The sequence below is a fragment of the Polypterus senegalus genome, chromosome 16 (assembly GCF_016835505.1).
Source record: "Polypterus senegalus isolate Bchr_013 chromosome 16, ASM1683550v1, whole genome shotgun sequence".
NCBI classification, from domain to species: domain Eukaryota; kingdom Metazoa; phylum Chordata; class Cladistia; order Polypteriformes; family Polypteridae; genus Polypterus; species Polypterus senegalus.
This window is the reverse complement of record NC_053169.1, coordinates 84,895,067-84,919,971: the sequence shown is the minus strand read 5'-3', so window position 1 is coordinate 84,919,971 and position 24,905 is coordinate 84,895,067. Positions and strand designations below refer to the sequence as shown.

Here is a 24,905-nt window from a genome sequence, read left to right as displayed (position 1 = left end):
ACCAAAAAGTCGCGTCTCGTCGCACAATTTTTTTATTATAATAGAGAGACTGGGTTTTAACTAATAGTAATAAGAAGATGGAGAATTTATTTCAGTTGCTTTTCTCCTTTTACAGGGTAACATTCAGAGTGATTTTATGCTTGTGTTGTTCATTTTCCATTTGGTAATTATTGGGAACCTCGCTATTTTAAAAATGTTATGTTTAAGAAAAATAAACAACTAATCGCAGACACTTGACCACTAACACACACCATTCAATGCCATTTTCAAATCACTTGAACTGGACTCTGATCTGTATGAAAGTGACTGAGCCACCACAAGTCTATTTAGGCTACATTTCTAACTGCATGACATTTTAAAGTGACGTTAAAAACAGTCTACTAACACGTAATTGCATTCTTTTACCTATGCTATTTTTGAATATGACATACTGTTAAGAAGTATTTAATAAACAAAAATATAATAACTGTAAAGAACCAATGAGATCAACCTTCAGCTAAACGATGCTTGATCTAATGTGATATAAGTGTAGGGTGGCTTTAGAAAGGGAGCTGCAGTTGTTCTGCAGGCAGAAGATCAGAGCCACTGAGCATGAACTCTCGGATGAAGCAACTAAAAAAGAGCGAAATGGTTCAACTTTTATATCAGTTCACTTGGTTGCCGAATACACCTGAATGTTATGCCACGCGTACATTTACTAATTTGTATTATAAACCTGGAGCTCCTAGAAACTTTTACTTTACATTTTACAATCACATGGAAAGTTCAAAAAGGCAGGCAAAGACTCCTGTGGTACTGGATAAACTGAGCCTCGCAGACGGTAAGGAGGGGTCACGGAGAGGGACATAGCAAGTGACTCTGGAACACCGGAAGAGTGACCACAACTTGGTGAGTGGCTAGTTTCAGTATAAATGCTACTTTATGAGGAGTTTCCCGGGGCCATAACAACGGAAAGGTGATTCTTCTGAAAGTGGATCATTCATTATTAAGTAAACATGCCCACTAACTCTACTCAGTGTGTGTGTCACGGTCTTTCCATCTCGATGTCTGTTACAGAGTTATTCATGACATTTTTGCGAAGTGTCAACAATTAGATGCAGCTTACTGTAATATCCTATCTTAGTAGGTTTTTCTTCTCCTTCTATTATTATTATTATTATGTTTGTGGTAAAGCCTTGGCGTTAGTGACAGAAAACTACCAAACATCAACATGAGTGGTAATTTGTGGCAGGGGTTGCCATAAAATGGTGACGTCATTCATTCACAAATGTGGCTTCCTACTCCTAGCTAGGACTGTGAGAGTGACGCTTCATAACTCTGGGGTAGGATACAGTGGAACCTCGGGTCACGACTGTAATTTGTTCCAAAACTCTGGACGCAACCCGATTTGGTCGTGACCCGAAGTAATTTCCCCCATAGGATTGTATTTAAATACAATTAATCCATTCCAGACCGTAAGAGCTGTATGTAAATATATATTTTTAAAGCATTTTTAAGCACAAAAATAGTTAATTATACCATAGAATGCACAGTGTAATAATAAACTAAATGTAAAAACACTGAATAACACTGAGAAAACCTTGAACAGAGAAAACTAACATTGCAGGACTTTACGCTATAGTTTTATAAATCGCTCACTGTAAACACTTTTTTGTTAACGAGTTTTAAGCACAGGGAAAAAAATGAACATTTGAAAAATCTGTAATTTATACAAAAACTATCCATAAACAACCAAGAAAAGTAACCTTGCATGAGTCGAGTTCTGGCATGAAGGAAGCGAGGAGGAACTGGGTGGAGAGGAGATTACAGTTTTGAGGTAAAGTTCCTCTGCGCGATGCACGTCTGACCGAGAACAGTACAGGGAGAGACTGAACACGTGCGGAAATCACCGGTGCGTACAAACCGGAAGGGAAACGAAATAGAGCACAAAGAATTCACAGCAAAAGCACAGGGAGAGACTGAACACGTGCGGAAATCATCGACGCGTACGAACCAGAAGAGAAACTGGCTTGTTGTCACCCGAGTGTGTGGTCATGAACAGATACAAAAGTTTGGTGAACTTTTTGGTCGTAACCCAATTTGTACGTGTTCAGAGACGTTTGTGACCCGAGGTTCCACTGTATTTTCTTACCTTAGTCAGGCCTTAGGATGCTGCATAACAACTTCTCGTGTCCTACTCTGGAGTCAGATAAATTGTTATCCTAGTCAGATTATTAGTGCAGTCCCTAATTATTCTGAGATGCCTGAGAAATACGGCACGGATCGCGGTTTATTGTGCCAGCATGCCACCAAAGCTCATCTTTCTCAGGACATCAGCATGAATTGATTAATGTCACTTGCTTTTGCTTTTAATTGTTTATATTTTACTGTTATTTTGGTCATTATCTAATGAGTCCGTCTCATCCATAGCTGCTTTTGTTGCTCTGCCGTGTGATAAGGATGAGGCAGAGACATCATAAAGGTTTGGGGCAGCCACCCGTATAATATACTCTGCCTGCAAAAGGTTGAAATTTTAGCAGAGTTGCTCACTAGATGGAGTCCAAATCAGAAATAATTATAGGTAAGCAAAATGGAGGTGTTAAAGGCCCTTAACCCTTAAACTGTCACATACTTGGGGGTTAATGCACCCCTCGACGCCAAATACTTATTGCTGCATTTTTTAAGTAAACGTCACAATTCACAAAGAAAAAGTGAAATTTTAATGAAACACATTTTTTTTCCATGCAAAGAGCATCACAATTACTGCAACGCTGATCATTATACACACTGCCAATGAACTGTAAAAACTATTAAAAAACTACTGGAACAATATGTACAAAGTGCAGCTGACGCCATTAATAAATCCAACTGTGCTTGAACTGGCTGCACGTGAGCACACAGAGGTAAACGCTGATGCTGGCCGGCTCGTCTAGTGCAGCGGCTCAATCCCAGGGACAGTGGTGCTGCAGTTCTGCCGGGGCCGGCAGTGGTCATGAGCTGGCTGCTCAATGAATATACGGCACTGACTGATCAGCTCCGGTGTGCTGACAAATTGCATTGGGAACCGACTATAGCTGGTTCTGGCGGTTTAAGGGTTAAAGGAAGTGACGTCATCTTTGGGCCCGGAACCAGAAGTGACATCATCGTTGAGTCCCCCCCGGACCGGAAGTGACGTCGACAGGACCAGAAGGGATGTCATCATTGGGAGTAAAAAAATGGAAAGTGATGTCGTTGGGACTAGAAGTGACGTCTTCAGAGGCGCCAGAACCGGGTGGAATTTCCCGAGAATGGTCTGCAAGGAACTGAGAAAGACAGTCAGCGCACCCCGTCACCCCCTGGTCTGATGTGGTATTACAATTACTCAGGCCCTTCAGCTGCCTCCTACTCACATGTGTGTGACAGCTGCTACATAATGTCAATGTTCTCAGGGAAGTCAAGCTTTAGAATGAAAACTTGAGAATGAAAGTGTTCTCAAAAGTTGACTTGAACCACATTAACAGCTTAAGAACGATTTCTTTTGGCTTTGCTTTGCCCCCTTTGTCCTTTCAAATCATTACAGCTCGTAGTGTGTCGACCTCAGCTCTCATTTCTGAGCCGTCCTTTTGAAAATTCCTTGAATTCTGACATCAATACTGACCCCTGCACTCCATTAACAAGCTTGGTGGATTTATTTTTATTTTTTTGTTCTTGGAACTCAATGCTTTATTGTTGTATTTTTCATGTGAGTGTATGTCTACCTAAACTGATAAAAATAACTGATCGCGACAGTCATTGCATCTGGTTTCTCTAATTCCTGTAACTATTAGGAGTGCTGCCTACCAGAAATACAATAATTCACACTTTGAGAATTAACGTTATTTTGACATTATACAAACTGTGACCTCTGGATGGGCACGATTGGCGGTGACCCTAATCTAAACCATTTGTCACAGCCATCATTAGACGTTGACAGATTTCCAAGACGACTGCCACCGTCCATGAGCCAGTGAGCGAACGCTAAGCTGCCTACCGACCTGGCTACCCCACATATAATCACGGCACCTCAACTGGGGAACACTCCGCTCTCAAACTGCTTATTATATGCTAAACTTTGAAAAATCTCATCAGATTCAGCAGTAAGATAACAGCTAGCTTGGCAAAGGTGACAAGTCAGTTTTATAGCCCTTGACCCAACACCACATTTTTGTCTGTTACTGTTCATTAGAAATGAGATCTCCCGCTCTGCATAATGGCCTTCATTAAAAAAATGATTTGCTCAATTAAGACATTTAAATTCTTTTAAAATTATCCACCTGTCACAGATGATGGGGGCAACAAATGAGGAGTACAGAGGGCAGCATCACAGTTGGCTACAGTCGTCGCTGAGCCAAAAAAGAGATTCTGCGTGCTGTTGCCAATGTAAGAAAGGCGCTCCCTGTTTCTTAAAGCTCAGACCAGGCTTCCAGTAAACCAAGCAAACCGAGCCTCCTCGGAAAAACATCCACAAGGACATCAACAAGAACTGTTGTAAAAGTGAGTGCCGTCCCAAAGCATTCTCCTCACGTGATGTGTTGTTCACATGCTGATTTTAGGAGTTGCCATTTATGATGTCTCACGTCACTACGGCCACAGTTGTCATTTTGGGAGATACTCGAGGTCTCTGTTAATTCACACACTCCCCAATCCACTCAAAGGGCAATTAACAATTGGCTTTCATTTTGTTCATGAAAATAAAAAAGAAAGCTAACAGCTTTTATAACACATCTTATATATAAATGTCTACGCATTGAAGTGTGTGTGTGTGTCTGTCTGTCCGGCCCTGAAGTGCGTGAAGGCTACAGTGTGAAGCTCAGAGAGCAGTCAAGTCAATGAGTCGGGAGAAGAAAGAAGTACGAAAGAAAGAAAGCAACTCCATCGCCAAAGTGAAACTGCCCAGGAAAGACAAACTCATTTAGCTGCTAATACACAAGCGAGGCAAGGATATCGGGAGAACAAAACCTCCGAGGAGAGAGAAATACTTGCTTAGCTGCTGATAGACGAGCACGTCCGCAAAATGAAACCGCCGACTCTGCAGTTCAATTTCTTTTCTGACGATTTCAATAGTTTCTAGGAGCCTGGGCTTTTTACAGCACGGGCTTACACAGCTAGTATGTATCTATATATGTAAAATTCTTTTCATGTTTGAAACACAAATTACGTATGACCACGCGAAACGGAAATTACGTATGACCAGAGAACATATTATAATACAGGAACTAATCACTTTGTTTGTGGACGCCATTTTTATATCGTCTTTACGAATTGTTATTATTTGTATGAGAGTTATTCTGATATTGAAAAAAAGTAAACAGAAACACGCCGATCTATCCCATAGAAGTGCGCCCCACATCGCCCTCTCCCAGCCCTCCTCTCTGGATTCCATTGCTGAGCCGTCCGCCGCCAGGCGCATTCTGACAGAGAAGTTTTATTTATTCGTCCACGTGACTGTCGCGGAAAACGACACATTATAACTTTTTTTTAATTGCCAGTACTTGATAGTAGAAGAGATGAGGAAAACAGCTTTGCATCTTTCTACTTTTTAACTGTGGTGAGCTGTAAACAATGTGAAGGAGACACTGCCTTCAGCAGCGAGGGGTCGTGAGAATAAAGTGGACGCTCGGAGGCGCGGAATGTCGGGCTGCTCATGCCAGGTCGAGAGCTTCGCAGTTTTGGGTGGCGTCTTCTCTTCTCCCACTGTTTGTGACACTTCGAGTGCCCCGACGGCTCATGGGAGAGTGGAAATCTTTGCGAATTAGAGTAATCGGTGCCATCGAAGCTGGCCTCTCTTTGTAAATTGCGCTGCACGACTACTTACTGTCCTTTAAGGTGAGTTCAGGTCACTAAAACCCCAAAACATTCAAGGTTGCTTTTGTGATGAATTGTTTTAAGAAGATGGTGGGTTTACATCTAAGATGATGTACCGACCTCTTCATGTAAAGTATTGGACTTGGGACTTGTTTGGACATTCTGCCCGTTAAGCAGCGGCCACATTTCTCAGAATAATTTTTCTCTTAAATCACAGGCACGTAGTGCAAGGTTGTCAGGCAGAAATTTGGAGGATCACATAGAAAATGAAATTTCTATACCACAGCGGTCATGTAGCGCCTTTCACAAGGGATCTGCTACCGAGAGATGATCCAAATACATTTAAGCTACTGTTAGTGCAACTTACCTGTTGTGTTATAGCGCCTTTAAAATGTACTTTACCTCAAAGCACTCCAGTACTGCACAATGTATCTTTACTTCTTACATATTAACGTTTTACTGTTTAATAATTTATATACTACATTTTATTTTTTTCCCTTGCACTTAGTGAGCGAAGCCACTGGGTAATCAGCTAGTATATATAGATAAAAACTGCTCAAAAAATTAAAGTAACACTTTGAAAACACATCAGAACTCAACTGGAAAAAAAATCCTGCTGGCTATCTCTACTGCTATGGACTGATATGGTAATGTGTTAGGAATGAAGGGATGCCACATCGTCTGATGGAAATGAAAATGATCAACCTACAGAGGGCTGAACTCAAAGACACCCCGAAAATCAAAGTGAAAATATGATGCAGCAGGCAGGCTCGTCCATTTTGCCGAAATTTCATTGCAGCAACTCCAAATTGTACTCAGTAGTTTTTATGGCCCTCACGTGCTTGTATGCATGCCTGACAACGTCGTCTTGGGGGGTGCATGCTCCTAATGAGATGACAGATGGTGTCCTGGGGGATCTCCTCCCAGATCTGGACCAGGATATCACTGAGCTCCTGGACAGTCTGAGGTGCAACCTGGTGCAACCTGGTGGCGTCAGATGGACCGAAACATAACGTCACACCCAGAGGTGTTCTATTGGATTGCGGTCAGGCGAGTGAGCCTGGGGGCAAGTCAATGGTAACAATTCCTTCATTCTCCAGAAACTGCCTGCATACTCTCGCCACATGAGGCCGGGCATTGTCGTGCATCAGGAGGAACCCAGGACCCACTGCACCAGTATAGGGTCTGTCAATGGGTCCAAGGCTTTCATCCCAATACCTAATGGCAGTCAAGTTGACGTTGTCTAGCCTGTAGAGGTCTGTGTGTCCCTCCATGGATATGCCTCCCCAGACCATCACTGACCCACCACCAAACCAGTCATGCTGAACGATGTTACAGGCAGCATAACGTGCTCCACGATTTCTCCAGACCCTTTCACGTCTGTCACATGTGCTCAGGGTGAACCTGCTCTCATCTATGAAAAGCACAGGGTGCCAGTGGTGGACCTTCCAATTCTGGTATTCTACGGCTATATACTCTGATTAGAAAGTGTACCTTTAATTTTTTGAGCAGTATCTATATATAGGAAGGCACCATGACAGAAGTCCAGAAGCACTTGCCTTTATTTCTTTTTCACTTTCCTTTTCACAGCACACAATGCCCACAATTCTCCCACAGGTAATGCTCAGTACTTTTCTCTCCTTTTCTTTTCATTTTCTCTTTCTCTCTGTCTTTTCTTTTGCAGCCTCCACTCCTCCCTTGCAAACTCTGTCCTCCACCTCCCAACTCCAGCTCCCCGAATGGAGTGAGGCGGCCTCTTTTATAGTGCACCCGGACGTATTCAAGGTGCGCTCCCATTAGCTTCCGGTAGCACTCCCGGGTGTGGCGGAAGTGTGGCATGGGCACTCAGAAGTACTCCAGGTGTCCCTGGATCTTCTTCTGGCAGCACTTCCAAGTGTGGCAGAAGTACTTCCTTCCAAGGCTGTGTAATTGTCCAGGTGCCCCCTAATGGCAGCCACGGGCCCCAGCAGGGTTGAACTTCCAAGCTCCAATCCTGAGGGCCCCGATAAAAACCAAGGGGGCTGCCCTCTCGTGTCCGTGGGGAGGTATCATCTCTCTCCCGGTCCTTCCATCTTCAAGGTGTCCCAGCTGGGTAAAAGCCAAATACCACTGACTCACTCATCACAAAATCTCCCGAATCATAAGGATTTGAAACTTTAAATTTGGCATGTAGGTTACCCTTGGCCCATAGGTGCTCACTAAGAAACAGTTTTAACTAATTTAATGGTTCAAGCGCGAAATTTCTTATAGTTTTTTAGACCCGTTTGTATGTCTGTCCGCTTTTCAAGAGAGATCTGGTTGTTTTCTGTAATTTGCTTGAACATTCCGGTTGATTTTGTGACTTCTCTCATTGCGCTAAGAATCCAAGTTCGCTTGCAGGAGTGATTTATTCGCACTAATCCGAGATGGAAGCCGAGGCCGAGGGGAGGAGGAAGAGTAACGTCAGGAGTGGGGAGCTGGGCGGGGTCCTCCTCGCTGTCCTGTTTCACTACTACGTGGGCAAAGCCGCGGGGGATGGCTAGTAATATATAAATATATAAAACTAACATGTCTCATTACTCCTAATAAAATAGGACTAAATACCTAAATAACTATTTCGAGACAACCTGACTATTTCATTTTATGCAATGGAATAAGGTGAGAGGTCAGCGTTCAGTCGCAACCTTGCTAACTCCTGTATATCCCCAAATTGTCATAGGGGGCGTTGCCACCAGAAAACATGTTCATGTGAAATTTCTCCCTGGGAATTTTATATTTTTCCATCTGTCTCATGCCAGGAAACTATTAAATTCATTATGAGCAAAAAATAAATAAAGAAACTTCAACATTACTCTAGGAATAAATGGAAAATGATCTGCCAAAAGTGTTAATATATAAGCAGCCGCAATAAACCACCGAGGCTAAAACTCATCACTGCCCACATTTCATTTATGAATCATTAAATAAAGATGATTTTCTAACGCTGCCTTATCCAGTTTTATGCAACTTTAATATTAAATATATTAAACACTGCCTTTTCAATGCAATGGAAATAAATCATTATTCTTATTGTTACAATTGGCTGTAGGATATGACAGAATGCCGATTATTAGGCCTACCATCTGCTCTACAAAGTAATATAATAATGGAGCACTAATTGGCTCCTATAGCCTGCCAAAGATTAACAAGAAGGGGTGATGGCTCACCAGGATTAGGAACACCCATCCTCATTTCTTATGTGTTTATATCAAAGTCATATTTTGGTTTCGTCTTTTCTGATATCAGGGTAGTTATGGGATGGCCAGAGTGGACAGGGACTTTGCTGGACAGGACAGGACAGGACATGGACCGTAGAGCACCCTGACAGTATAAGGAAAAAGGTCCTGGCACAGACCACGCAGGTCATTATGCCAGGACCGACCGTTGTCACGCATGTCTGACCTGCTGGGCTGAGGTGCGCAGTTCCTCTCCTGGATGAGAGGGGCTGCTGTCATTAACGGTCTCCTCTACTTTTTCCACAACTCAGAAAACGCACTCAGTGAGGGCAACAAAGATCAACAGAAGGAAGGACATAAACAAGCGGAACTCCTGAGAGGACCAAGGAGAGGTCAGGAGCTCCGGTATGTGATTATGTTATTGTAACAGATGACGTGGCATCAAGACCAGGATGGATGGGTCACTACCTGCCCGGGAGGCCTTTTTAATGGAAGGATGTGGGTGGATGGGCACCCGGACTGGGTCGGTTATCATCTCTCACCTCTTATAGACAAGTACTGACTCATCGAGGAGACGGGTTCTTTCATCAGATTGGCTGACTCGGCTGTGGAATGGCCAATAGGGGGCGGCAGCTTGATGGCCGAGGTGTCCAGGACTCTGAATAAATCCTATTATGTGATATCATCTGCTCTTGCATTCCGCTCTCTACTTGTAATATTTTATTGTATTGAAGATTACTTGTGATCTCTTCTGTGTATCGTATTTACCTCTTTTTTTAACACCCACTGCACACCCCACCTACCTGCGAAAGGGGTCTCTCTCTGAATTCCCTTTCTTCCATTTTTTCCCTACAAGGAGTTTTTCCTTGTCTTCTTAGAATGTCAAGTCTGGGGGGCTGTCAAAAATCAGGGCCTGTTAAATCCTATTGTGGCACTCCTTGTGTGATTTTGGGCTATAAAAGAAACAAATTGTATTGTATTGTTGGTTAGTGGGACATTTCCCAGTAGGGAGGCCCTTCTAATAGATGGTCAGGGGGAGACTGCTTCCTAGGGTCACGTGTTCCCCCGTACTCTCCCACTGCCAGGCTTCTTGTTTGGACACCCACAGGGCTCCACGGGAGTTGTAGTTTTGGTTGGGCAGCCTTGCTGGAGTCCTTGGGTGCTGCTAGGGGCAGCTGGTCTTGTCACCAGAGATACTCCCTGGTCCGGTATAAAGGAAGCCGATACTCTTCACCCAGGTGATTTGGAGTCAGGAGTGGAGGATGGATGAAGCTTACCTGGGAGGAATGGAGGAAGGAGCAGAAGAGGAGAATTGTACTGTGCTTGTATTTAACTGCAACTCTGACAGAAGATACCTATTGAAGGTATTGTAACCGTGTTAAACTTCATATCTGAAACACCAAACATAACAAAGGAGAGTGCGGTGCTGAACAATCACAGCTTGGCACCCACTGCCTTAATTAGTCATTCAGTCATTTCCCAACCTGCTATATCCTAACACAGGGTCATGGGGGTCTGCTGGAGCCAATCGCAGGGCAGGGTGCCAGCCCACCGCAGGGCACACACACACACACACACACACGGGACAATTTTAGGATCGCCAATGGACCTAAGCTGCATGTCTTTGGGAGGAAACCCACGCAGACACGGGGAGAACATGCAAACTCCACACAGGGAGGACCCGGGAAGCAAACCAGGGTCTCCTTACTGCAAGGCAGCAGCGCTACCCACTGCGCCACCGTGCCGCCTGCCTTAATTACCTTAACATAAAATATTTTAACGTGCAGGAAATCCCCCTTCCTATCCCCGCGCGCTCCCTACTAGAAATCTCTTTTCCGATCTCCGGCTCTGAGGCTCTCTGATGTGCACTAGAGACACTTCAATTGTCATTCCCACTCACAAGTGTTTTCCTTACCAATTCATTTCCATTGCGGTTGCCCAAAGCAACTGAATGTTACAATACGATGGGACGGGTTTAATAAACTGTGCGGCGGTTTTGGTCCACTTCTGTAGTGACACAATGACATTTCAAAAAGACATTCTGTGGATTATCGTTGCAAATAATTTAAAATCCACCCACTCGTTTCCATTATGCAGACGTCAAAGCCAGCAACTACCCCATAGTATGGGGGTCTGCGCAGTAGCCAGTCTGGTATAGCATGGCAGATCATCAAAAGACCCACTGACACCTTAAAGTCACCAATAAACCAAACACTGGAATGGAGGACACCAGAATATGTTAAGGGAAACCTAAAAACGTGCAACATGACAAGGACAAGAACAAAAGCCAGGACAGCAGTGCTGACCACTACAAAGAACGCATGAGTGTGAAATGACACCAACCACACGCGCATCACGGACATAAACTCTTCGCTTATGAATCCCATACCAAACAGCATATGACAGAGACACTGGCAATGCATGGTACACTGCAAACGTGGATGCTTACGAGGTCTACGTTGGTTACTTAGGTTTCAACTTATCGTAGATGGGGAGCACAGCTAGTAGGGGATAAAACAGAAGTCTTAGAAGGTGCAGGACGTTTGGGCGCCAAAACGAAAAACACGAGAACGCTCAACGAAACACTCACGATAGCTACACGCGCTAAACTATTATGATGTGGGAATACTGAGATGTGTCACAGGGCAGCAGCCAATCAGCAGCAAGGAGAAATGAATAACGCTCTCGGATTGGCTACTTTCACCATCCTAAGCCGCGTTTTCCTCTACGGTTCCTTTGTGTTCTCTCTACAGTAGAATGTCGAATGAATCTATTCCATGGTGCCTCTGAGGTAAGGGTCTGCACTGGTAAATGGTTTGATTCCCATAAATAACCAGAAAAGACTTTACTCCATTGGGCCCTTGAGCTTTGTCCAGGGTATGACATTAATCTGAATCCAGCCCTGCATGTTGGCCCTCCAACCTTGGGGTTGGTGGCAGAATTGGCACTCCAGCCACCATAAAAAAAAAACTCCCACTGTTCCAGTGTGGTACTGAGGTGCCACCCGTCGCAGGGCTGCACTCGGGTCCTGATCTGGCATCCTCAGTTGGTTTGTCACGTGGTGGGTCTGTATCAGCGCCTGCTCCTAACCTCCTCTCTTCCGTTATCTATGCAGTTATGAAAAACACCCGTTCTGTTCAAATTAAGCAAACGTCTACCTGAATTTAGCAGCAGCTTTAACATTCTCGGACTGGCTCTTAAGATTACCAAGACTAAACTATGAATTCAGCATTGCTTTATGAAGGTGGGAAGCAGGAGAAAGTGAATGGCTGCATCATCGAGGACCAGCTCTCCAAAGCACAAGCACTGGCTTCAGCAGACTCCCGACTTGTTTACAGACTCATTACGAGAGGTATCCTCATTCACTGGTTCATTTCCAGCAAAGCATGCGTGAACTTAAAAAGCAAAGTCCTGGAGAAGCAAACGTGTCCAGTTCTCGCTGAAAAGGCCATTCACTGTCACCTCTCAGCCTACGGTCAGTGTTTCTGTTCAACCACTCCATCGGTTATTGTAATCACTGATCCAAAACTCGTTTACAACAAAATTCAAACTCTACAGACCACCCGAAACAAGGAGCTTAAATGACTCATCTCGTAGCTGGCGTCTTAACCCCCTGGCATTAGTTGATGAGAACTGTAGCAGAATTCACATCCAAGCTGGTCGATTCTTTTCTCGCATCCTCAGAGGTCTCCGGCTGTGGTGTGTTGTTACATTATACTCATCCAGATTCGTCGATTGCACGCAAACTCGTGATTATAGCATCCCACTCGGAGGCAAGTCATATTCAAAGCACATAGACGAGCGCAGAAAGAAGTCAGGATAAACTGAACGGGCACTGCCATGCACAAAAGGCGCCAGAGCGTTTGGAAAAATGCGATACATTAGATTCATACCTGCAAGTGCTGCTCTTCTGCATGACCTCTGCTCTGTGGTACCCAGAGAGTTTGCAAAATCCATCATTGCTGTAAACAATGGGCCAGTCTACAATCTGGGCATTGCCCAGTACAAAATTGGTGTCTGTTAAAAAAAAAATAAAAAAAAAAATAAGGCGCACAGGTCATAATGTTATACAATCAGAATTACAACCTACATTAGTGAGAGTTCGCCGAGAGTGCAGAAAAGCCATGAGAGGTAAAGCTAATGCAGGAACTGCCTTGGCACTCACTGGGGTCTACAGGACGTGAATTTAGAATCACATTCGCTCCAAACAGCATCAGCACAGGTTTTTACAATGCTATGTTGTGCTTTATCTTTACAAACTTCATGAAGATAACATACTTTTGACAGGCTTTAGACATCCTGGTGTTACTGAGCCTGCAAGTGGCAGGAATGAGTGGGTTCTACCGGGGGGCACTCAGTTCAGCCTCATTACCTTTTTTTATTAAAGGGCACTGTGGCTGTTTTCATGTGTAACTTCCAAACACATTTGGCTCATGGGCATCATATTTGCTTCCCAAAGCTTCCCAACGTACTCTGATCTTAACTTTGGTTAACGACCACCACTGCTATATTTGATTTCTCTTACGTTTTTACCCTTCTGTCCATTCAAGTCTCTCACTCCCCGTCACCCACTACGCTATCTACAGTACCTTGGACAGCTCCGCGGTCGACAGGCCTGACCCGACCACTCAGAATCCCAGGTCAGCAAAAAGGTAAGCCACGTGGTGCAGGATTTACGTATAAGCTACACAAGCTATAGCTTAGGGCCCCCGCCTTCTTGGGGGTTCCCAAAACAAATCATATTTGGCACTTACATAGAATATCTGGACTTATAAAGGGCCCCATGTCTCAAATAGCTTAGGGCCTTATCAAGTCTAAATCCGGCCCTGCACTGGTGAGGTGTCCTAACACAAGGCCGAAGGGTCTTAGGATGACCCAAAGAAAGCCACTTTACCTTCCTGGGCTTCAGTTGTGTAGTATATATAAGAAATAAGCTGCAGTTCATGTGTAAACCACTGCTGGGATGGCATTCACGACAGAAGGCGCAAAATAAAATCAAAATTGTTTGCAAAAGTATTACCTGAAACCACTCTGGTCTGTTATTCTTATCCTAAACTCATCTGTACAACACCCTCACAAAATGTCCCACAGGGTGGCAGCCTCTGTGACAGCCTTCAAGCAGATGGTCATTTTTGGCCTTTAGGGGTCCACAGTCACGGTCCAGGAGGACCACAGTGGCTGCACGTTTTCATTCCAGCCAGTTTCCTAATTGAGACTCGGTCATTGCTGATAATGAAACTGGGTATTTAACTCTATGCTTTGTGATGGATGGCCGAGGTGTGTGTGTCTGTGTCTGTCTGTCTGTCTGAGTCTGTCTGTCTGTTTGTGTGTGTGTCTGTCTGTGTCTTTCTTTCCGTCTGTGTATCTGTGTGTCTGTCTGTGTCTTTCTTTCCGTCTGTGTATCTGTGTGTCTGTCTGTCTGTCTGCCTGTCTGTGTCTGTCTGTCCGCCTGTGTGTGTCCATCTGTGTCTGTCTGTGTGTATCTGTCTGTCCATCTGTGTCTGTCCGTCTGTATCTGTCTGCCTGTGTGTGTCTGTCTGTGTGTGTCTGTCTGTGTGTGTCTGTCCGTCTGTGTGTCTGTCCGTCTGTGTGTGTGTCTGTCTGTCGATCTGTCTGTCTGTCTGTGTGTGTCTGTCTGTCCGTCTTTGTGTTTGTTTGTAAACGTGATAACTTAAGTTCGCTCTCACTCAGGTCAACCAAATTTTGCAAACAAGTATTCGGTACAAAACGTAGGATTTCCATCAACTTTTGAGTGATTTCCGCTAACCAAAACTGGTACTTTTGTATTCATGCAACTGCTGAGTCCAATTTATTCAGCTTTACTTTTATAATAATTGTCAGGCAGTCGGTCATTACCCAACCCACTATATCCTAACCACAGGATCACGGGGATCTGCTGGAGCCAATCCCAGCCAGCACAGGGCGCAAGGCAGGAAACAAACCCCGGGCAGGGCGCCAGCCCACCGCAGGGCTTTATAATAATTGTTCACTACGTTATTAATTTGATTAATGTGCATAATTTAAAAATATAATCATGGTCTTGCTCCTCAAATATACATCCCCATATCTGAGTATATGAGAAAGTCGAGGGGAGACCGCTCCTGATTTTTTAATAAAACATTTTCCAACCACAGTCTCTTATATTGCCTAAAAGTTGTCATCTGCTTGAAGAACGTTACAAATGGAGGACGCGGCGCTGACCCAGGGTTTTCATGCTAAACTCACTCAATCCATCAAATGATCCCGCACTCTCCTCACAAGCCAACGTCTTCAGACGCACAGATGCTAAGATTTATTAACCAATTAGATGGTAATTATTTCATTTATTAGCTCCGTAGAACGACATTCGCTTCCAACTGGAGACGCTCGTTAGCGGTTGTTAGCACACACGCCATGTCCAACTCATTTCCAGTTAGTTTCTAATTGTGCCTTTTCCAGTTCAGAATCAGGCCCACAAGGCCATGCGTGACACGACGCCAGTCCATCATTGGACACGCCGATCCCGCCGGTCACATCCATCAACCCACAAGGGTCAGCCTAAGAGCTTCACCTTTGGGTGCCTTGATAAAGCCCACCAAGATGGAGACCTAAAGCCAGCTCCCTGAACTTATGACGCAGCAGTGCCAACCACTATGCCAAATAAACAGTCAGAATCATGGCATGGCAAGTCCAAGCCCCCTATGACAGTGCCATCACTTGGCGCACTCGGACTGGAGCTTCGCCTTTAAACTGAGATGCCGAGAGTCGGTCAGAGCCGTGCCACTAGGCATTGGCATCTGTTTTGTGCATCTCTCCCAACGTTGGACGATGTACAGCAGAGAACTTGAGCAGAAAGATTTCAGAGTGAGTTAAGCATCAGATCTACTGAAGGCATGCAATAAAAGGGAAACAAGGGGAGTCCACAGAGCAGCCAGTCCATCAAGCATGTCGTACATTAATCACATGAACGAAAACGCAACTGGCAAGAAACATGGAGGGGGGAAAAGACAAAGAGCCTGACTGGTAAAGGGCGACAAAGGAAACACGGCTCCGGAATTGAACAAACATGGAGCGTACAGTACCATCAGGATGAGCACAACACAATGTGGTGTTAGGATGTTCCATGCCAACATTTGTTACTTTACAGCCGTAAGTGCAGACCAAAGCTTTGGAGTGGGCATCAGCTGGTAGGCCGAGCATTTTACAGGACGACTGCAGCTGTTTGCTTTTTGAAGATCACTCTGATAGTCAGGAGAGTCGTGAGACCCCAGAGCCCTGAACAGGCGGCACTCCGCTTTACAAGCACAAGACTCCTGGTCTTTTGTAAATTAACAGAAATTGGTATAGAACAAGAAGCAGAGAAGATCACAAAGAATGAGAGCAGAGGAGATCATAAGCACAGACAGTGACAGCTTGGCATATACCTGTCTGTCTATGTGACAATGTCCAGACTGAAAAAGTTAAAACAAAGAAAAATCGTTAAGCAATTGAACAACACCGCAGACACACGACACTTGTTGGCTTTTTACATTCTTGATGGGCTTTTTAGATTTGATCTCGTCGAACTCTGTAAAGAAAAGAAAAAAGTAAAGCTGGCATATCGTAGAGGAAAGAAATCTGTAGTTGAATATGGAGGACAGCAACATCAGTTCAGGTCAAAGTGGATCTGGTCATGTCATGTAAAACAGCGGAGGGCAAAGAAATAAGGCGGCTGCAAAGAATTCACGTTAGCCGGGTAATGTCATAGATTTTAAAAAGGAGACACAATAAAATTAACACACGGATAATAATAACAAATCTGTCTAGTTCTGGGGGACAGACTGCGAGAAATGTCACGTGGAGTCACAGGACTAAACCTGGACGGGATGAGAGCCAGTGAGACGACGACACTGTAAAAAATAAAAGTGACAAAGGCCATCACAGGATGATACTCTTAAAAATAAAAGGTGACAAAGGCCATCACATGATGACATGTTTAAAAATAAAAGGTGACAAAGGACATCACAGGATGACACTCTTAAAAATAAAAGGTGACAAAGGCCATCACAGGGTGACATGTTTAAAAATAAAAGGTGACAAAGGCCATCACAGGATGACACTCTTAAAAATAAAAGGTGACAAAGGCCATCACAGGGTGACATGTTTAAACATAAAAGGTGACAAAGTCCATCACAGGATGACACGTTTAAACACAAAAGGTGATAAAGGACATCACATGATGACATGTTTAAAAATAAAAGGTGACAAAGGCCATCACAGGATGACACTCTTAAACATAAAAGGTGACAAAGGCCATCCTCCATTATCCAACCCAAGTCACTTTAACTTAAAATAATTCTGCTTGCTGTTTTACTTAACATTTCTCAGTTTCATTCTTTTTTTAGATGTCACCCTAATACAATTCATTCGTTTTTGAGACAAACCAACCTGACGTGTTCTTTTACCAAACATAACAATCCGCGGTTTTCATTGCTGACTTTTGATGTTCGTTTTCCTCGACGTTGATCTTTTTCTAATCCTCAGCACATGCCATTCCCGTTCTCCCTCCACAGGTTGATGTAACCCAAGCTGATCAAGTTTTATGTACAGGACAGGACAGGACAGGACAGGACAATCCCATCTTTTTATAAACTCTGATGTTGCGCGTGAAGAGTCCGGCGGCTCAAGGCTTTCAGTAAGCGCCGTGGGTTTTTGTCGGGTTGTCGACTAGTGGAGGTTTTTTGATTTTTTTGACCTTTTCTTTGTGTCCAGCACGACAGTGTCCTGTAGTTACTGCTGAGATTGCCTGAAAGACGCAGTCAGCCCAAACACAACTTGCGTATCTTACTGGTCAAAAGTGACCCAACACGCGCTTTATTGTGTTCTGTGCGTTTGTTAAATCGAACCGCCGTCCACAGCTTTTATTCATATCGATCAACTAATAAAAACGTTTACTGAACATGAGTCATTTACGCTAAATGAATGGGATTCCGTTAATTCTACACAAAGACCTCCGTTTATTTTACTTTGTTTTTTGAGCACTAAGTGACTGCAGCAACTTAACAAGAACATTTGATTTTAAACTTCTCAAACTCATTGTGTGAAAGTGCTGAACATGACTGAATTCGTTTTATTTTTCTTTTCATATTCTTACCCACGAATAAGTGTTAATTGAGGATGCGCACACCAGTGTTATCCTTCATGCCAGTCCCAAGCCCGGGTAAATGGGGAGGGTTACGTCAGGATGGGCATCCGGTGTCAAATTTTGCCATCCAAATCCATATGCGGACAGATGATCCGCTGTGCCGACCCCAAACGGGAGCAGCCGAACGAAGACGAAGATCTGTAAAGCCCGTGCCAGTGGGCTCCCGATTTTAAAAGGACATCCCCACTAAGTGTCCGTGTCGGAGGTTCCTACCACATAACAGATTTCCATTTTATCCACTTATTAGGAACCTTTTCGAAGCCTAAAGAACCGACTTCACTTGCAAGCAGCCCACCCCCGAATAAAAACGACCCCCTTGTCAAGCAACAGCTCTACTGGAGAAGCCACACAAACCAGTGAAAGGCCATAAGAGTGTTCGTCCAGGACTCGACACCACGTCCAAATTAAACTCTCAGGGACACGGGGTTCAAGAGCCTTGTAAATAAACATCGAAAACAAGAACACTCGATCAATCAATCAATCGATCGTCTCTTCGGTATTTTAGTCAATGAAAACTCCCACAAATGGAGGTGTCGTGATCAGGACCCGGGAGCTTTATGGCCTCATCCCCCTCGCCACTTACGAGTTTAAACTGCGTGACAACGGCAGCAGACAGCGGCTTCATCAGTTCGTAACTGAGTTTAATAATAATTACTGGCATTAGACACTGAAACGTAACACCGCTGGTAGAACACGGAGTGCCGTCTTTCTCGACATACTTTCTGTGAGTCTGTGTATTATGGACATGAGTATCGACTGTATGCCGATGAGCCGACGGGCTGTATAAGCACATTATATAGCAGACTATTATAATCACATCGCGGGTCTTATCAGTTCAGTAAAATCACTTAAGCATTCTGTTTAACTGAGAAACGAAATCAGGCGGTGGCGCATCGATCAAATTCTACTGTGAGCGCACAGCTCGACTTTTTCAAACTAATTCCGGCGAGTCGTTTTTCTCGACGTCGTGCAAGCAGCGGACTTGCGGAGCGCAGACTTCAGGTGCCTCACTGTGGACCGGCGATCGGCTCGATGCTGTCGGCTGCTGAATTTGAACATTTTAAAATGGTTAGAATGGCCCCCTTAAACGATGTATAATTAATGAGCCGATCGGTGGAAATAATTGGGAGGCGGGATTGGCCGAAATCTGGAAGCTCAGCTGAGCGGACCTGCGGCATCCTCCGCGCGGCTTGCACACGTAACTCGCACCGGCGCTTGCGAAGGGGGCTTCCCATGCTTTGGACACGGAGTTGCCCTTTTAAAAATGCATGCATTGTAGTGATTTCGCCAGTTTCCGTGTAATACTTTGAAATAATGCAGTCTGTCCTCATTTTCAGTCAGCGTTCTTTATTTACAGTTAACTGATCAAGCCAGCAAAATTAATGTAAAAGTCAAATTAAATAAGTAATGCAGTACCGGCATTCGTTAAGACACATTAAGGATACATGGCTGGCATCTGGGAAATGTAAAAATGATCATTTAATCGGGAAGGGGGACTTTATTAGTTCTGAGAGTGGCATTCGCGTAACGCGTTTCATTTTGGGGGAGAGAAAAATAAAAGACGAAAGCGCCGCGGAGCCAGCAGGTCCTCGTGTACAGTACAGTATCGAGACACGCCGCATCCCAACAATCGGGCAGCCATTAGGATGCTGCGACTATCCAATTTTCAAAAATCAAAATAATTTCACGCTCCAAAGCTTTAATCTTTCAGTTATTAGTTAGCGAACCATGCGAGCGCCTACTTAATCGGGCCACCGTAATAAACAATTTAATGCAGCAATACAGGCTGCTGGATTGTGTGTGTGTGTGTGTGTGTGGTGGGGGCTAAGGAATTGCCTTTCAAAACGGAGTAAATGATTGTCTTCTTTTTAAACTTGCTCTTAAAAGGAGTGTAATTAGCTCTTACTCTTAGCTGCGGTGTCTTCCCTGCATTTCAATGCTGTTGCGCTTTTTTTCGGCATCTTGTTTAATTATTTAAAACGCGGCTTTCTCTCCTTTTAGAAAGCCAGCCCTGATTTATTGTTAATTCCATTTCTTAGCAATTAGGCAAACAAAGTTTTAATGCGCTCATAAAGTAGAAAACAATAAAAAACCCGAATTGTCGGCGGAGCTCATCTCGTTGCACCAGTCGCGGTGCTTTGCTTGTCTGCGCTATTATTTTATGAACTTCTCCAATCAAATAGTTCTCCGTCATTGATTATGATTCTCTTAGTGAGGATAAAATATTGCATATTGAGGATCTTGGGGAAATGTTGCGGAGCTTTTAATGTTTTACATCCTGGGTGCAATATACAGCATATGAGAATTGTCAGCGGGCAAATGAATTGAATGAAGCCAAACCATTTAGCCGTGAAAACTTTTTATCCGGTTATGATGAGGTAAACGTGATCGTTGTTAAAAATAAATAAATAAATAAATAAATAAAGACATCCCGTGGCGCTGCCCCTCGAAGTCCAGAGAGCCAGTAGCGCACCTGGGCAGCGCTGCACTCCAAACCGGCACCGTTTCAAATCATTCATTCGATTTGTCTCTTTAACGGAAGCAACTGAAACAATATCATTAAAGTTCATAAGCTATTTCGTTTTTTTTAACCCTACAGCTTCCTAAAACAAAGAAAAAAAAGCAAAACTACTGGATTGTGCTGTAATGCAGTAAGCTAATGGACGTTCGTATTTGTGCGTGATGAAATCTATAAATGTGCATTATTCCTTACCATTAGACCGCCTAACAATATTTTCCAGGAACGTGTTTTGAGGGGCCACAAGTCCTCTCCTTCCCCCGGCCATCCTGCCTCGTCATTCAGTCCGCTTTGGAAAGGCACGGCTCAGGGCTCTGGGATGCTACTACTTTGTACAGGACCGTCCTCCCACATCTGCTGGCGTCTTCATGTATCCGCTTCAGAGGAGACAACCTTACACTGAGTTTCTCGCTCTCTCTCTCTCTCACACACACTCTCTCTCTCAGTTCCGCATCGAGTCATTGCGCCCTCTGCTGGACACAGTTTTAATTGACACTCTTAGATTTCGCACAGCCGTTTGTTTCCATGATAACACAGTGGCCGCCTCTTTAAACGAGCGGCTGTTTATATATCTTGGTTGTTGTCTCCCTCTGTCGGAACAAACGCAAAGATGCATCCTCAGGTTACTCTTCATCGGGGGCTGGCGTTTCAGTTTAGCTGAACTGCACCGTTTTGGTATGAAGTTGCGTTAGGAGCCAACTTTACCAATAAAGGTTTGTATTCTGGTAAGATATTCTGATAAGGATTGTATTCTGGTCATTTTCTTCTTCTTCTTCTAATTATTATTATTAGCCCGTTTGAGTTTATGCCGTAATAGAACATAATAACCGGGTCACTTCCTATCGCCTAGTGTTAGAAAGAGATTGAAGTCTATTTAATAGATAGTGTCTTCCTTAGGATATGATGATGATGATGATGATTATTATTAAATATTTACTTGTAGTTTTTAACCAAGCTCTGAATCCAATACCATCACTTATACGTGTTTTAAACAACTGGAGCACGGTCAGGCCTTTCAGTGGGTCAAAGAGTGGAATTGACCTCACAACCTCAGACCTTCACAGTCCAGTGACCATACACTCTGTCTCACTTCAGACATTATGAAGACTTTGGAGAGGCTAATATTGGCTCACTAGTAACCACTGGTCAGAACCTTCTCCAGGGGTGGACCATGAAGTCATTTATCTGCTGAGCAGAGTCTATTCCCATTCAGAGAAGCAGGGCAGCAGGGTGTTGATTTCCTGTTTTGACTTCACTAGCCAGTTCAACACCATACAGCCCAGATTGTTGGGGAAGAAGCTCTGGTCAATGGGTGTTGTTGCTACCACTGTGTCCTGGATAATGGACTATCTAAATCAGAGGTGTCGAACTCTGGTCCTGGAGGGCCAAAATGGTTGCAGGATTTCATTCTAACCACCTTCTTAATTAGTGACCTGTTTTGCTGCGAATTAACTTTTGCCTTTGTTTTAATTAACTCCGCTCAGACCCCTTAGTTCTTTCTTTTTCCTTAATTAGCAGCCAAACAATAATGTGACACAAAACAAACAAACAAACAGGTGACCAGCTAACCACATTATCTGAACATAAAGAAAGGTGATGGTGTTGGTAAGGTTGATCTCTCAGGTCAATAATCAGAAACAGAAAATCAACAGTTTGGGAAATGTCTGCTGTGGCAGAATGAGAGCAGCAGCAATTAAACAACGGGTTTAATTAACAGCCGGAACTGGTTGGAGTGAAAACGGTTGGAGTTTGAAACCCCAATTTAGCTGGTCATCTGTTGGCTCATTTCACGTCTCATTTCTGTTTTGCTGCCATTTAATGAAGAAAAGAATCAATTTAGAGGACTGAATCCTTAAAAACAGGGCTATTAAAATGAAGGGAAAATGAGTTAATTAGCATTGAAAACTGGTGAACTGTTAGGATGAAAACCTGCAGCCATTGTGGCCCTCCAGGCTCATAGTTCGACACCCGTGATCTAAATGGTAGCCCACAGCTTGTTTGGCTTGATGTATCGGACATAGTCACGAGAGGCACAGGGTGCCACAGTACTGGCCCTCTTCCTGTTTGCTTGTTTCAAAGACACTGATAAAGTTGGTCCAATGACATTCTTTCAGCTTAAGGGTGAATCACGGACTCAAAGACAGCAGAGCAAATTAAGGGGAAGTGCATTTAAGACTGAAGCACTTCTTTACACACAGAGTTACGGGACTCTCAAACTACTGGGACACGGAGTTGAAGCAAAAACCTTGACAACCTGTAAGAAGAATCTGGATGAGATATTGGGACTGCTGAGCTATTAGCTAAACAAACAGGCTTGATGGACTGAATGGTCTCCTCTCGATCATCAAATCTCTTATAGTTCTTACCCTGTAAACCTCTGACTTTAGATACAATGATGAATGGTGTCATCAGCAGAAATTGTGTGCTGACACAGACATAGTTGGATGTTGTCAGCAATGGACAGGAGAATGAATTTAGGACACTAGTAGAGAACTTTGTTGAATGGGTCAAGCTGAACCACCAACAGCTCAACATCAGTAAGACGAAGGAGATAATTGTTGACTTCAAGAGGGTCAAACCCAATCTGCCCCCAGTTCTAATTGATGGCGAAGGTGTGGAGATGGTGAGGACATATAAGCACCTCAGGGTGCATCTGAATGACAGGCTTGATAGGAATACCAACACAGAGACAAGAAGGCTCAGAGTCGCCTCCGTTTCCTGAGGAGCTTGAGGTTGTTTGGTGTATGCAGGCCACTCTTACATGTTTTCTGCCAGTCTGTGGTGGCCAATGCCATCTTCTATGTGGTGCTGGGGAAATGACGTTAGTGCAGGTGATGGCAACAGACTAAACAAACTCATTTAAAAGGCTTAGGAGTCTGGCAGGACTCACTGGAGAAAGTGGTGCAACAGAACAGGCCACTCAGGAAGAAGCCGACGACTCTTACCCCCCGTGTGAGGTCTTAGCTAAACGGAGGAGCACCTTCAGTTACACACTAAGACCACTGCATTGCTTGACCCCACAGCCAAGGTGGTCTTGTTCCCTAGCTCTCCTTTTATTAGCAACATTTACAGAAGCCAGAGACAATAAAATTCCACCTCAAACTTTTCACCAAGCATTAATTACCGTCTTTCTCAAGAAAAATAAGGACTTATTACAATGTGCACCATACAGACCAATTTCACTTCTGAATGATGATGTTAAGATACTCTCCAAGGTCCTAGCTAAAAGGATGGAGAAAGTGCTGCCTTCGGTAATATCACAAGATTAAACTATTAAATTATTAAAGGATGACCCTTAGCTTCCAATCTTCAACGCCTGTTTAATGTATACTAATAAAAGGCAAAGCCCTCACTGACTGACTGACTGACTTACAGACTCATCACTAATTCTCCAACTTCCCGTGTAGGTAGAAGGCTGAAATTTGGCAGGCTCATTCCTTACAGCTTACTTACAAAAGTAATTTCAAAATTCTACAGGTAACGGTCATAACGGTCGATAACGGTCGACAACGTCCGGCATGTTGAACTTTCTTATTTATGGCCCGCCCCATCTTCACGAAATTTGGTAGGCGGCTTGCCTGCGCTAACCAAAACCGATGTACGTACTTATTTCAGTAGTATGATGCCACTGTCGGCCGCCATATTAAAGTTTCCAATGTCACTAATTCTCCAACTACTCGTGTAGGTAGAATGCTGAAATTTAGCAGGCTCATTCCTTACTGCTTACTTACAAAAGTTAAGCAGGTTTCATTTTGAAATTCTACGCGTAACGGTCATAACGGTTGACAACATCCGCCATGTTGAACTTTCTTATTTTTGGCTCCATTTTCACGAAATTTGGTAGGCGGCTTCCCTGCGCTAATCGAAACCAATGTACGTACTTATTTCGGTGGTATGATGCCACTGTCGGCCGCCATATTGAACTTTTCAACAGTCTTTGTTACTTATGGGCCCATCTTCAAGAAATTTGGTACGCGGGTTCCCAAAGCTAACTGAATCCTACTTACGTACATATATACGTCCATAGCCTGAGGCTGGGTCACCGTGTGAGGCGGCGTTGGGTCCCCGATCCCAACGCCTCCCACGTTGTTGGCTGCCTGCCTATATAAGGCCGTCCATCGCTCCGGTCTCTACATTCCCTTCCTTGCTTCGCCACGTGATTCACGTCTCCCTGCTGATAACTACAGCCTTTTTGTTTAATCCACGGCCTCTCCGCTGTTTTATTGTT

The 24,905-nt window shown here is 44.0% G+C and overlaps 1 protein-coding gene across 3 annotated transcripts in view; it reads right to left on the bottom strand.

The window, feature by feature from the left end:
- The window catches only part of LOC120516299 (potassium voltage-gated channel subfamily H member 1-like), a 709,330-nt gene extending 688,310 nt beyond the window's left edge, over nt 1-21,020 (bottom strand). For 2 of the 3 annotated variants that reach the window (XR_005630822.1, XM_039737874.1), the window contains exons 1-3: nt 20,873-21,020; nt 16,400-16,426; nt 12,890-13,013 (exon numbers count right to left, since the gene is read on the bottom strand). Coding sequence is in view for 1 of the 3 variants with exons in the window: in XM_039737874.1 (XP_039593808.1) it covers nt 12,890-13,013; nt 16,400-16,426; nt 20,873-20,945 (224 nt within the window). In the remaining 2 variants the exon portion in view is untranslated. The remainder of the gene's footprint in view (nt 1-12,889; nt 13,014-16,399; nt 16,427-20,872) is intronic. The other variant, XR_005630823.1, reaches the window with a different exon arrangement.
- Between the last annotated feature and the right edge of the window lie 3,885 nt (nt 21,021-24,905).